A 12,288-nucleotide genomic window follows, 5' to 3' on the forward strand; every position below is an offset into this window, starting at 1 on the left:
AGTCAGTACATAGACCCATCACAGCATGGATTCGTTAAAGGCAGATCAACTGTTACCAATCTGGCGGTTTTTTAATCATCAATTTCAGATGCATTGGACAAAGGTAAATAGGTTAATGTGACATATACTGATTTCTCCGAAGCCTTTGACTCTTTACAACACAAGGCCTTGTTGAAGAAGTTGTCAGCGTATACGTAGTGTTCGGGAATATTTTCGAGTGGCTGAAGTGTTACTTGACAAGACGAATATGCTTTGTCAAGTCCGGGGGTTTGATGTCTAACCCCTTCCAACCTTCATCTGGCACTCCACAGGGATCGGCGTTATGGCCTCTTCTATTTGTTTTGTTTCTATATGATATTACTACAGTCGTTCAAAGCAGTGAACATCTCTTGTACGCTGACGACTTGAAACCACACTAAGTCATCGATGAACAGTGATGGCGATTATTTACAAGATTTTAAACAAATATGCGAGTGGTGTGATAACTTCATTTACTTCGAGGGACCACTTAAGTGTGGTGTCATGTCATATCATTTACTCGAAAATTAACTCCTGTACCTTTACAAATATAAAATTAGTGGAGAATTTTTAAATCGTGTGGAGGAGTTTAATGATCTAGGTGAAATTCTTAGTAATAGGAATGGCTTATCTTTTGGAAACACATCGATGATATTATAAAGAAATTTTTCAGACTACTGGGGTTTGTCAAGAGGAATAGTAAAGAGTTCAGTAATATTGCATGTGCCAAAACACTGTCTTGTTCCCTGGTGAGTTCCTCTCTCAAGTATGGTTGTGAGGTGTGGCTCCCGTATCAGAAAGGCCTCACCATGTCGAGAGATTACAGATAGGGTTCACGAAGTGGATTAGTTTCGGATTCCTGGGCATGTCACCCTCTTCAAGCTGGTATGAAGAATTTGTGAAAATTCTTGGAATGAATACGCTGGTAACGCGCCGAATATGTGCGAACGCAATGTTAGCAACTAAATGCTTGAAGAGTAAAGTAGACTGTCTGGCTATGCTAGGGTTGGTTCCACTTCGTGTTCCAAGCAGGCGAACAAGGCAGAAATGCACATTCCACCATCCCAAATGTAGGACGGTTGCACATGAGAATTCTTGGTTCATGCAAGCCATTAGGACCATAAATCAGCTGGAAGGGTCACTCGACATTTTTCACCACCCTTCCACTGCAATTCGGAAAACTCTTCTCAAGGGTGGAACGTGATAATTTTGTAAATTATGTGAATTATTATGTGAATAGTCTGTAGGAAACATATGAACATATATATCTGTATGTTAATATTTATGTATATAGCCTTTGCTGGCGGGACTTAGTGTTTACAGTGCACTATGTCTTCTGGTATAGGCTAGAGCAATTTTGTTACTTTCATTGATCTGTCTCTGTCTTACACTTGGCTTTGACAATATGAAAGTGACTGAGGTATGAGCGATGCTAGTAATGCCATTCCTTGTGCAGCCAGTCCCTGCTATGAATGGTGTGAAACTATTGCTCAAGCATTTCAGTGGGCTTGGCAGACTGATATGTAATAGCAACTTCTGGCTCAGTGAGGAAAGCAACGGGAAACTACCTCACTCCTCATTTCCCTAGTACGCCTCTTCAGTGATGCCTAGGACATCTATGACAGCTGATGGCGGAACTGTTGAGGATCCAACCAGCCTTCGGGCTGATGACTAAACATACATACATTATTTAATTTTCTATCACATTATCTGTAATTGGGGTGTCCTGTAGGTGATACATAAATATATTCCATTCCATTCCATTCCATTCCATTCCATTCCATTCCATTCCATTCCATTCCAAGGTATAGCATATCACCAAAGTGTTGTTTTTTTCGCTGCCGGTAGTGGCTTAACATCGGACTAATACACTGAAGGTTTTCGGTAACGTGAGGATGGGAAGGAAGCGACTGCGGCCCCAATTAAGGTACCCCCAATGGGTGGGAGTGGTAGAATAACACCCACGGTATCCTCTGCCTGTCGTAAGAGGCGACTAAAGGAGCCCCAGGGGATCAGAACTTTGGAGCGTGCGTTGGCGACCATGGGGCCCTTAGCTGAGTCTTGGTATTGCTTCCACTTGTGCCAGGCTCCTCACTTTCGTCTATCCTATCCGACCTCCCTTGGTCAACTTTTGTTCTTTTCCGACCCCGACACTATTAGAGCACTCGAGGCCTAGGGAGTCTTTCATTTTCACGCCCTTCGTGGCCCTTGTCTTCTTTTAGCCGATACCTTCATTTTTCGAAGTGTCGGACCCCTTCAAAATTTTCTCTCTGATTAGTGTTATATAGAGGATGGTTGCCCAGTTGTACTTCCTCTTAAAACAATAATCACCACCACCACCACCACCCAATTAAGGTACAGTCTCATCATTTGGCTGGTGTGAAAACGGGAAATCACGGAAAACCATATTTAGGGCTGCCAACAGTGGGGTTCGAACCCACCATCTTTCGAATGTAACATTACAACTATGTGACTGAAACCGCTTAGCCAACTCCCTTGGTGAAATGAACATTCTGAAGGTATAGTTTTCTGTTGCTTCACATGACAGTGACAAAAGTAGATTTTCTTTTCACAAATTTCACAAATTTCACAAACCTACAACAGAAAATAAAATACATATATTATCTGCGCACTTTTTATCGATAGATTTGTGTACGGGTTTGAGGAGTAAGGAGGGAGCAATTCCGGTTCCAGTAGTACTGCCAACTGAATTTAAATGAAATCAGAATTGAATCGATAATATGATCGATCGATATGAATTTTGCTAAACCTTTGTTATCTTAAGCCAACAACTGTGTCACACACACATTATATAACATTATATAACATTTCTCGATGCGAATCTTATTCCTAGAGTGAATTCTATAGTTTGGCTTTGCTGCGTAAATAACAACAGTACTAGTACGTAAAGGGTACGCCAGATGTCGCACAGCGATGCATAAGCAATTCATAGTTTGTTGCAAAGGTTGCCAGTACGAATCTCGAAGATTGCCGAGGTCGACCAATTCAGCACTAGGGTGTAAATATATCCAGAAAAGGTGCGCAGATAATATTTAAAGCTGGAAAATGTTATTCAAAGAAGCGATCTTCTAGAATGAAGAGCTGTGAATCAGTAGAATTTAAAGCTATATGCATCTGTTATCAAAGGACTTTTAGTCAGTCTGCCTATTATCAGTAAAAATATTGTGTTTACTACAATATTAATTTGTCCTTTCACATTTTAAATATTCATCAGCTCTCACATTGTGAATTAATTGCTTTTCTTTTTACATCACTGTGCGCAGTTATCAAATGATTGGATTCCAAAGTGAAGTACTTCACGACTCTTGTGGAAGTCAAATCTTTCCTGTAATTCAAATACCTCCATTATCTTGTCCACAGCATGAAATGTTTTGAATCAACCCATATTTCAGTTCCCAGTAGAGGTTAATCATTTACGGAATGGGACAAGAACATGGGTTTTGATAAAAATAAAAGTTACTGCTGAGTATCCTGACTTATTAAATTACGTATCATATGGCTTTTAGTATCGGAAATGTCCGAAGACATGTTCGGCCGGCTCGCCTGGTGCAGTTCTTTTTGTTTGACGCCTATGGCCTACGCGTCTAGATGATGAGGAGGATTATGATGATGATGAGGATGATGAGGATGATGTTGATGACGATGATGATGAGGTAGCCTACTCCTGTCGAAAAATACCAAGGGGGTACTAAAAGCTTTACATCCCAATCCGATTGACGAGTCACCATCAACTGCGTCATATGCCTTCACTGTAGTATGAACACGGCGGAGGGGTTTGGAATAGAATCCAGGAATTTGGCAGCCAATCTAGTGATTAGAAATTTTATACCACTACCTCTCCTATCCTACCGGCCAACATTCTGTTGGTGAAAATTCTTCGACCAACGGGACTCGAACGTGCTAACCACTGTGGCAGACAATATCGACTTGACGTCGTAACGGTTACGACTACAAGGCGGGTGGGTCCTAACGACTGAAACAGAATAGCCGAAGGAGCACGAAGCAAACCTAAACCTGTACTGGCTGGACCAGAGCATGATCAGACAATATTCATCTTTCTCTCAGATATGATATCTGAAGAAATGTCCTATTATGATACGACCAATAGAGGAGGCCAGAGTGACTGCAGAGCATCCATATTTTCATCCTACACAATAGCAACTTTCAGTGGAACTTGGATCACATCCGTGGTTATCAGTCGCAGAAGACTAACTGAAAGCCTACATGGAGCTTCTGCATCATGTGAATCCCTCTTCCCTAGTAAGCTCCGCCTTCACATTCATCTGTTAGGCTATATAAAAATCTTCTATGAAATTTAAATAATTAAAGAAATGTTTGCACAAAGGAATGTGTATCGGCATTACATTATATCAAATTGTCTAATTTAAATGTATTTTTTTTTTCAGGTAAGCTGAATATTTCACACTAGATGTATCGAGATCTTCAAGTTCTAAAAAATGTTTTGTGTAGAGGAGGCAAGAAAATTCTTCGATAATCTTGAATTATAAACAATTGGATTTAAAGACAGTAATAAATTATTGGACAAATCCATTCATACTTTACAATGACGTTTATGCAATTGACGTGTTTTAAAGGATTGCTTGTTTACATTTCTTCTTTATCTTTCTTTCTTAATCCGTTTACCTTGCAGGGTTGGTTTTCCCTCGGACTGGGATCTCACCTCCATCGCCTCAATGGCAGTGTCTTGGAGCGTGAGACATTCGGCCGGGTATACAACCAGGAAGGAGGACCAGTACCTTGCCCAGGAGCCCTCCCAAGGTCCTTCCCGGGGGGATGGGAAGATGGAAAGTGATAGACAAGGAAGAGGGAAGGAAGTGACCGCGGCCTTAAGTTAGGTACCATCCCAGCATTTACCTTGAGAAGAAGTGGGAAATCACTGAAAACCACTTCGTGGATGGCTGAGGTGGGAATCGAACGCCCTCTACTCAATTGACCTCCCGAGGCTGAGTAGACCCCGTTCCGGTCCTCGTACTACGTTTCAAATTTCGTGGCACAGACGGGAATCGAACTCGGGCCTTCGGGGTGGCAGTTAATCGTACTAACCGCAACACCACAGAGGCGGACTTTGTTTATGGAAGGATATGGTACATTTTTTCAGAACAGAGCCAGATCTGTCCATGTAAAACCAAGAACTCAACGAATTTATTGTTAATCTATCATCGTAGAACAACTGCGGAATATAATTAGTTTAAAAATATAGAGAGAATAAATTAAAGTTAGCGAAGAATTTTAACTTTAATTTTGAATTCACAGTTGTATAGATTCCCAACTTTTCACTGTAAAATTAATAAAATGGGCAACAAAGGAAGTATTTCGCTGTGGTCATTATTTACATACACTGATATATCGTTCTGAAATATTTTTTCTGTAGTTTCAAAATTGTAATAAGAATTTCTACTTATATTGTGCAATGTTGCAACAGTTCTCAATTTCGCAACCACAGCTTGTTCCGTACTAGTTTTTTTTATTCAGTGCAATGTGTCTAGGCGTTAAGTATGTGAAAAATAAAAGAATCGTATTGATATTAAGTGAACCGGGCAAGTTGGCTGTGCGGTTAGAGGCGCGCAGCAGCTGTAAGCTTGCATCCGATAGATAGTGGGTTCGAACCCCACAGTCGGCAGCCCTGAAGATGGTTTACCGTTGTTTCCCATTTTCACACCAGGAATATGTTGTGGCTGTACCTCAATTAAGGCCACGGCCGCTTCCTTTCCACCCCTAGCCCTTTCCTATCCCATCGTCGCCGTAAGACCTATCTGTGTCTCTGCGACGTAAAGCAAATTCTAAAAAAATTGAAGATATTAAGTGAGAGTATTTGGACTAGAATTTCTGTGTTTTCATTTGAATTTGACATCTTGAAATAGCTATTATTTATGCCTATTGTGACTGCTTTTGGTATTTCTTGTATCTAATGCTGCTTCTTTCCTAATAATAATAATAATAATAATAATAATAATAATAATAATAATAATGGTATTTGTTTTACGTCCCACTAACTACTTTTACGGTCTTCGGAGACGCCGAGGTGCCGGAATTTAGTCCCGTAGGAGTTCTTTTACGTGCCAGTAAATCTACCGACACGAGGCTGTCGTATTGCTTCTTTCCTATGAACACATATTTCATAATTATATGTTATTAATAAAAACGATTACACCCTCGATGGCGAGACCTAGTGTTTACAGTGGACTGTTTTCTTACTTTCATTGATCTGACTTAGTTTTATCCTTGGTTATGACAATGTGAAAGTGACTGAGGTATGAGCGATCCTAATAATGTCATTCCTTATGCAGCTAGTCCTTGCTATGAATGGCGTGAAAATGTTGCTCATAGGGTCAGTTAATGCATGCATTTCAGTGGGCTTGGAAGATTGATATGTAACAGCAGCTTCTGGCTCAGTGAGGAAAGTAACGGGAAACGACCTCACTCCTCATATCCTTAGTCCGCCTCTTCATTGATGCCTAGGCCATCTATGACAGCTAATGGTGGAGCTGTTGAGGATTCAACTAGACTTCGGCCTGAGGACTGAACATCATACAGTAAAAATATTAGATTTACAAACTTACGAGTTCATATTCACTTTAACTTCACCAGATATATGGTTTTATAATTTTTATTTCTTATACTAAGAGGGTACCATCTTTCTGACCGAATTAGTTTTAGATACTCTAAGACTGAGGTGCCCAATTAAATTAACGCTGTGGACGTCCCCTCTTATTTTCGAACACCTGCCATGCATCTCATAATTTTTAATAGTAATATTGAGAGGGAAAGATTAAATTTACACAAACCTCTATTTATAACAAATTACAGGTTCGTAAAATCTTCATTAAAATATCACGAGGAAAATTATGCATCTTTTTTTTCTTGTTTCGAACAATTCCTTCATCGTTTGGTATGGAATCTGTTTCCACTGTCCTGCACTTCGGACAGGTGTATTAACTATTTACTGGGTGACGATTGACACTAGAGAGAAGCTTATTCACCCCTTTGATGTTGGAGTCGCTCACCATGGAGACATTTCCATTATCTGTACTGAATTATTTTGAACTCTTTTGACCTTGATTACATTGGTCGTACTATTTCACGTAGCTTAAGACAGAAATCATAAAGAGCATTGGAAAAATGAATTATTTATACAATTTTCTAAATAGTAATATTTCCTAAAATGGATATGTGTAGGCAAAGTGAAACTCTTGTAGTAAAATCTACGAGCCAGATTCGGAATATCAAACAGTTAAGTTCAAGCATATATATTTATTGTTGTGTCCAAATTTCTTACTTAGTGGAAAAGTCGAGAATGAATATGTGGCTGGTTTAGCGAATTACTTTGACAGTTTATGGTTTATGGGTTTGTTCTGGAATTCTCTATCGAAACTATCATTTTTATTAGACCATAGTCATGAGGATAAGAATTTAATTTGCCGTACTTTAAGACTTGCAAGCTGCATTTTTACAATCACTGCTCTGCTCATGCAAATATTTCATAGCAGGCTATGTCAACACATTGCAAGCGAACCTTTGTCTGAACTTTTTAAAATTATTAATGAACCCATGACCTCACCAAGGGTTCATTAAGGATAATATTCCAAAAATTTTACCTTGTTATAGGCTATAGATCATATGAACTACTAGCCCATTTATAACATAACAAGCAACAACTTTCTTCAAGTTTCTTGTCTTACTGAGCGTTGAGATTTCTGAAGTAAATATTTTATTTGGCTTGAGCAATTTGAACTACTCAATTTGCAAATGCCCTTCTACCTTGTAATCATATCTGAAAGCATCTAATGTACCATAAAACGTGTTATGAAGAAGGAAATAAGATAAATGAAAAGTTCTTGGAATATCTGTGTGAATGTAACATATTAGCATTTGTGATGCTTTTGAGAACAGATTCTTATTCATTCTAACTCAACTCATGATGTTAAACCACGAAACCTTAGTAATACTACCAGTGCTGAAGAACGGAAAGAAGGAAGGAAAATGGTTGTCAGTGAGCTTCAAAATGTTTCGGAAGAATTGTGATATTTCCTAGAACTCTGTTCATATGAGTGTCAGTAACGGACGTAAGATTTCAGTGATTAATAGAGTTATAATAAAATTATAATTGGATGTTCAGAGAATAGAGCTGCATTATCGTTTATAGAACTGGGCTTATAATGTTTTTGTTACTGATATTTTAATTTTTATTAAATTTAAATTAACGTATTTGAAATCTTGGCAGGCATGTCTTTGTAAAATAAATAAGAATTGATATCATAATGTTTTATTTTAATTTAATCCATCAATACTGAAATACATTATGAGTTAAATTCACTAATGCATTATTTAAACTCCCAGTAGGGTTTTAATTGTTCACTGGATTTCTTTGTAAAGAAACAAGGAAATTTAAAGGTATTTTGCTGTAGCTTTAATTTATATTTAAATATTTAATGGACGGCAGAGTATGATTAATTTCCGTCAAAGGAAAGTATTTGATTAGACGTAAACACAAAATATGTTTCTGGCACGAAAAGTTAACTTTTACGCCATCCTTCCATACTGTTCCTTACTGATATAATGTGAAATTTCAAAGCAAGTATGGATGTACCATATACATAAAATTTATACCAATGTTGATAGGAATTGTTTATCAGCAAATAATATTTCAAATAATGAGCCATAACATTTCATTTGAGATCTAAGAAATGTAGAAGATTAATTTTAATACATTAACATAGCCATCTTCACTAAACAATGTGAAAGTGAACTTTATTAGTCACCAAGTATGATCAACAAGGTCTTAGATAATTTGGAAAATAAAAATTCTTAGTTTCGACATTTATTTACCTGAAATTATTTATAAAAGCTGATGGATGATACATCAAAGTAGATCTTTAAAATGGAGTAAACTTAACAAGAGCTATGAATTTCAAGGTAGAAGACACTTGTTGTGCGATATGTAATATAAAAATTCCTTCTCTCTGAGGCAATTAATTTAAAGAAATCACATTATTTATATTTTTATCTACCAAGATTTCAGTGAAAAAGACTGTTCTTCCCAAAACATGTTGAAGCTACACATACCACATGAAATGATTCTGAACAACACTACATTATCTCAACAACAATTTTATTTTTACTTTTTCAACAATTGTATATCATGCATAAAACAATATCACATATCGATAAACCCAATTAAACTTAACACTCTACATTTTTATGAATTTATCATTATTTAAATTAAATATCAGAGACTAAAAACATTCCTGTAATGGTTGTATTACATTACGTCCCCTCTATGTGATTCGTCCGACGTAAGAATTGTATTGCGAATGATGACACGTAAAATTGTCTAGAATTCAACAAAATGTGCTTTTGTCAATATCTACCACTTGTAACGTTTTCTCTTAAGATTCAAAAATATATCCAAATAAAAGTGATAAAGAAAGCGGAGAATATCAAATATATTTTGATACTAGACGATATATTTAGCTGAATTCTTACGTTGAACAAATCAAAACAAATTTGTGAGTATTTGATAGTAAAAAGATTCCCAGTTGCTCCAGTTCTTTAAAACGAATTTCAGATAAAATATTGCAACTCTCTTCTCCTTTCTTCCAAAAATGAAATATGATAGTCATTGACACATTATAAAAAATAGTTAGAAAACATGTTAGGTATTCGTTGGACAATCACAGTGGGTTCCATGTTTAGTAAAAATGTCTTTTCGTTTTTTTGGGAATAATGTTAAAAGTGAGCAAATATAATTAGGAAGCATAGTCCATGTATGTGCTTTGTAAAATGCACTAAGAGATCTACATTGGTTACCATACTAAGTCAAACTAAAAAGTAAATGAACAAAATTGGTCTTTCAGAATGAAGGAATTGTTGTTTTAAAGCAGTGATGTGGAGCGTGCAAGTATATGAATATGTTTTATTTATATACAAATTATAGAAAGTACGAATGTTATATTTTTCCACCCAGCAATTTTACCTGAAAGTTATTGTATATCCCGTAATTGATTACATTTTCAATGAATGAACAATATTCAACTTGTCTTAAAATATGAACAATTTGTAAAATTATTCATAGAATCCTTCACAAACTGAGAAGTAAAGTATCTAGCTTCTAATCTGTTCAACACTATCATATTTGATTTATAAAATTCAGTATACATTAACTTGCTCCAATTCCATGCTTTTACGACGGGGACGAACACAATTTTCTTTCTATGTCCATCCTGAAATGTACGATGTTCAGCAACAAGATACAAATTGTTTTATCTCTATAATTGTCATAATGTCTAACTACGTGGTTATTGAGGTAGGCGTGAACTATCAACTGAAGTTCCTGAACTTATAATTAGTGAACAATTCTGGAGCTGCAGTTAATGCAGTAAAAAAATAGCATATTCGTTCAAACAACGATAACATTTAGTAACTGTACTTATGATGTTTTTCTGTACAAGCAACATTATCTAGATAAGAATACCGACTCTTTGTTTTGCTCTTCTAAACGTTGAACGTTGACTGAACGAATGATTAAATACATACTTCACAATTACTTAAAAGTTAGGAATTAAAGTTATAGCTGATACTCAAAAACAAAAATATCAGTGTAAAGGAGAAGATACGATCTGCTTCGGATTATCTTGAAAAATGAAAATTTGGGACATAATTAAAACAGAATAAAAGTTTAGTTCTAAAATCAGGTAGTATTACCTCAGTTTTTAAATAGGAAGGGACAGAATTCTGTTTCTTTGGTTAATAAAGAATTATTAAGCACCTGTTTGGAGAAAAAAGAGAGAAATGTTTGATAACATTTTCTTCCCTTGAAGCGCTTGAATCGGTTGACAAAATGTTTGTTCTGTAAACTTTATATTTCTATTCGACTCCTCTGTTAGCGAACTGCCTCTAACGGCGCTCAGATCTGGAATTATATAGAACTGTTTCTCTGGATGTGACGTGGTTTTATCTCATCTAAAGAACGGTAGTGAATCTTGGAATTGTTTTGACAGAGTCTCCATGAGATTCATACGAACACTTATTCAGGAATTCGGAAGAAACTTAGCGGATAGGTTTTTGCTAGTTTTAGGTTTTGAAACAATTCAATATGTTCATAAAAAGTTATACTTTGATTGAAGGAACCAATATCGCAGACTTGAAGATATATTTCGTTAGCAACCCTTGCCAATTTCCGCAGAATACTGTATATTAATCTTGGATAGTGAGTCATTATGATTATTATTGTCCGTGGCCCTCATTGTTATATTCTTCCTGTCACTGTTGGCCACAGTTCAGATCTATCTCTCAACCACCTCGGGCGATCAGAGAAAATAGTATCCGACATCGCTCGTTCGACCCCAGTGACGTAGACGATATTTGAAGAAGGGTATTATATTTTCATGGGTGTGTAGAAATATATCTGTTGGTGTACTCAACACCTCAAAAGTAACTTCTCGTTCTCAGAAATCGATCAGTAAAGTGTTTCGACCGCTTCTGGATGGCACAGCAATCTTCTTTCTCCTCTGCTTCTTTGCCCTGGCGTCTGTCCTGCTTGTGTAAGTTATGGTAGTACAATGGAAACATCTAATTATGCATGTACCCAACCTAAATGATAATACAGTATTTCAGAAGATTTGCATCTGATTAACTGAGGCCGTAACTTTGGTATCATTCCTACTCTCTACTTCGGAGTTCTTCTCTGCTTCTCTTTCCAAAAACTGAATTACTAACTTCATGAGGATTCCTAGTTTTACAATACAATCCTTAGCAAGGCAAGCAGGTGTAGGCTACGTTCCTAATCACGTACTCTGGAAAGTTCACATGCAAGTAATCTCCAACTGACAGCTTTGAGTCAACATAGAAGAAAACAATCACCTCAAACGATTTCTCTCTTTTTCACTCGTCAAGGCAGTGCCATGCCGCACTGTGGCCACCTAGAACTGTATCCTTTTTACCTGCGTCGACTCAAGGCCGGCAGTGAGCGATGAGGACGAGGAGACGGTGCGTTGTGACGACACGGACTCGGAGACACTACTGAAGGAAGACGAGACGACACTGGACGAGGAGCTGACGTTGCGGCTTTGTTGCACCAATTTAGAGCTCTCGCTGGCCTCAAAGCTCTCAGACTTCTCCACCACCTTACGACCGCCCACATCCTTAGAAACCTGAAAAGGAAGAGGCGTACTTCGTTTTATTGGAAAAAATAATCAATGGAAACATTATCTCCTTTCATGATAGAGACAT

At 37.2% G+C, this 12,288-nt stretch overlaps 1 protein-coding gene across 6 annotated transcripts in view; it reads right to left on the reverse strand.

The window, feature by feature from the left end:
* The window catches only part of LOC136878904 (uncharacterized), a 318,860-nt gene that overhangs the window by 200,536 nt on the left and 106,036 nt on the right, over window positions 1-12,288 (reverse strand). For all 6 annotated transcript variants that reach the window (XM_068228857.1, XM_068228858.1, XM_067152497.2 and 3 more), the window contains exon 4: window positions 12,000-12,209. In XM_068228857.1, coding sequence (XP_068084958.1) covers window positions 12,000-12,209 — 210 coding nt within the window. The remainder of the gene's footprint in view (window positions 1-11,999; window positions 12,210-12,288) is intronic.

Source organism: Anabrus simplex, chromosome 8 (genome assembly GCF_040414725.1).
Source record: "Anabrus simplex isolate iqAnaSimp1 chromosome 8, ASM4041472v1, whole genome shotgun sequence".
Classification (NCBI taxonomy): Eukaryota; Metazoa; Arthropoda; class Insecta; order Orthoptera; family Tettigoniidae; genus Anabrus; species Anabrus simplex.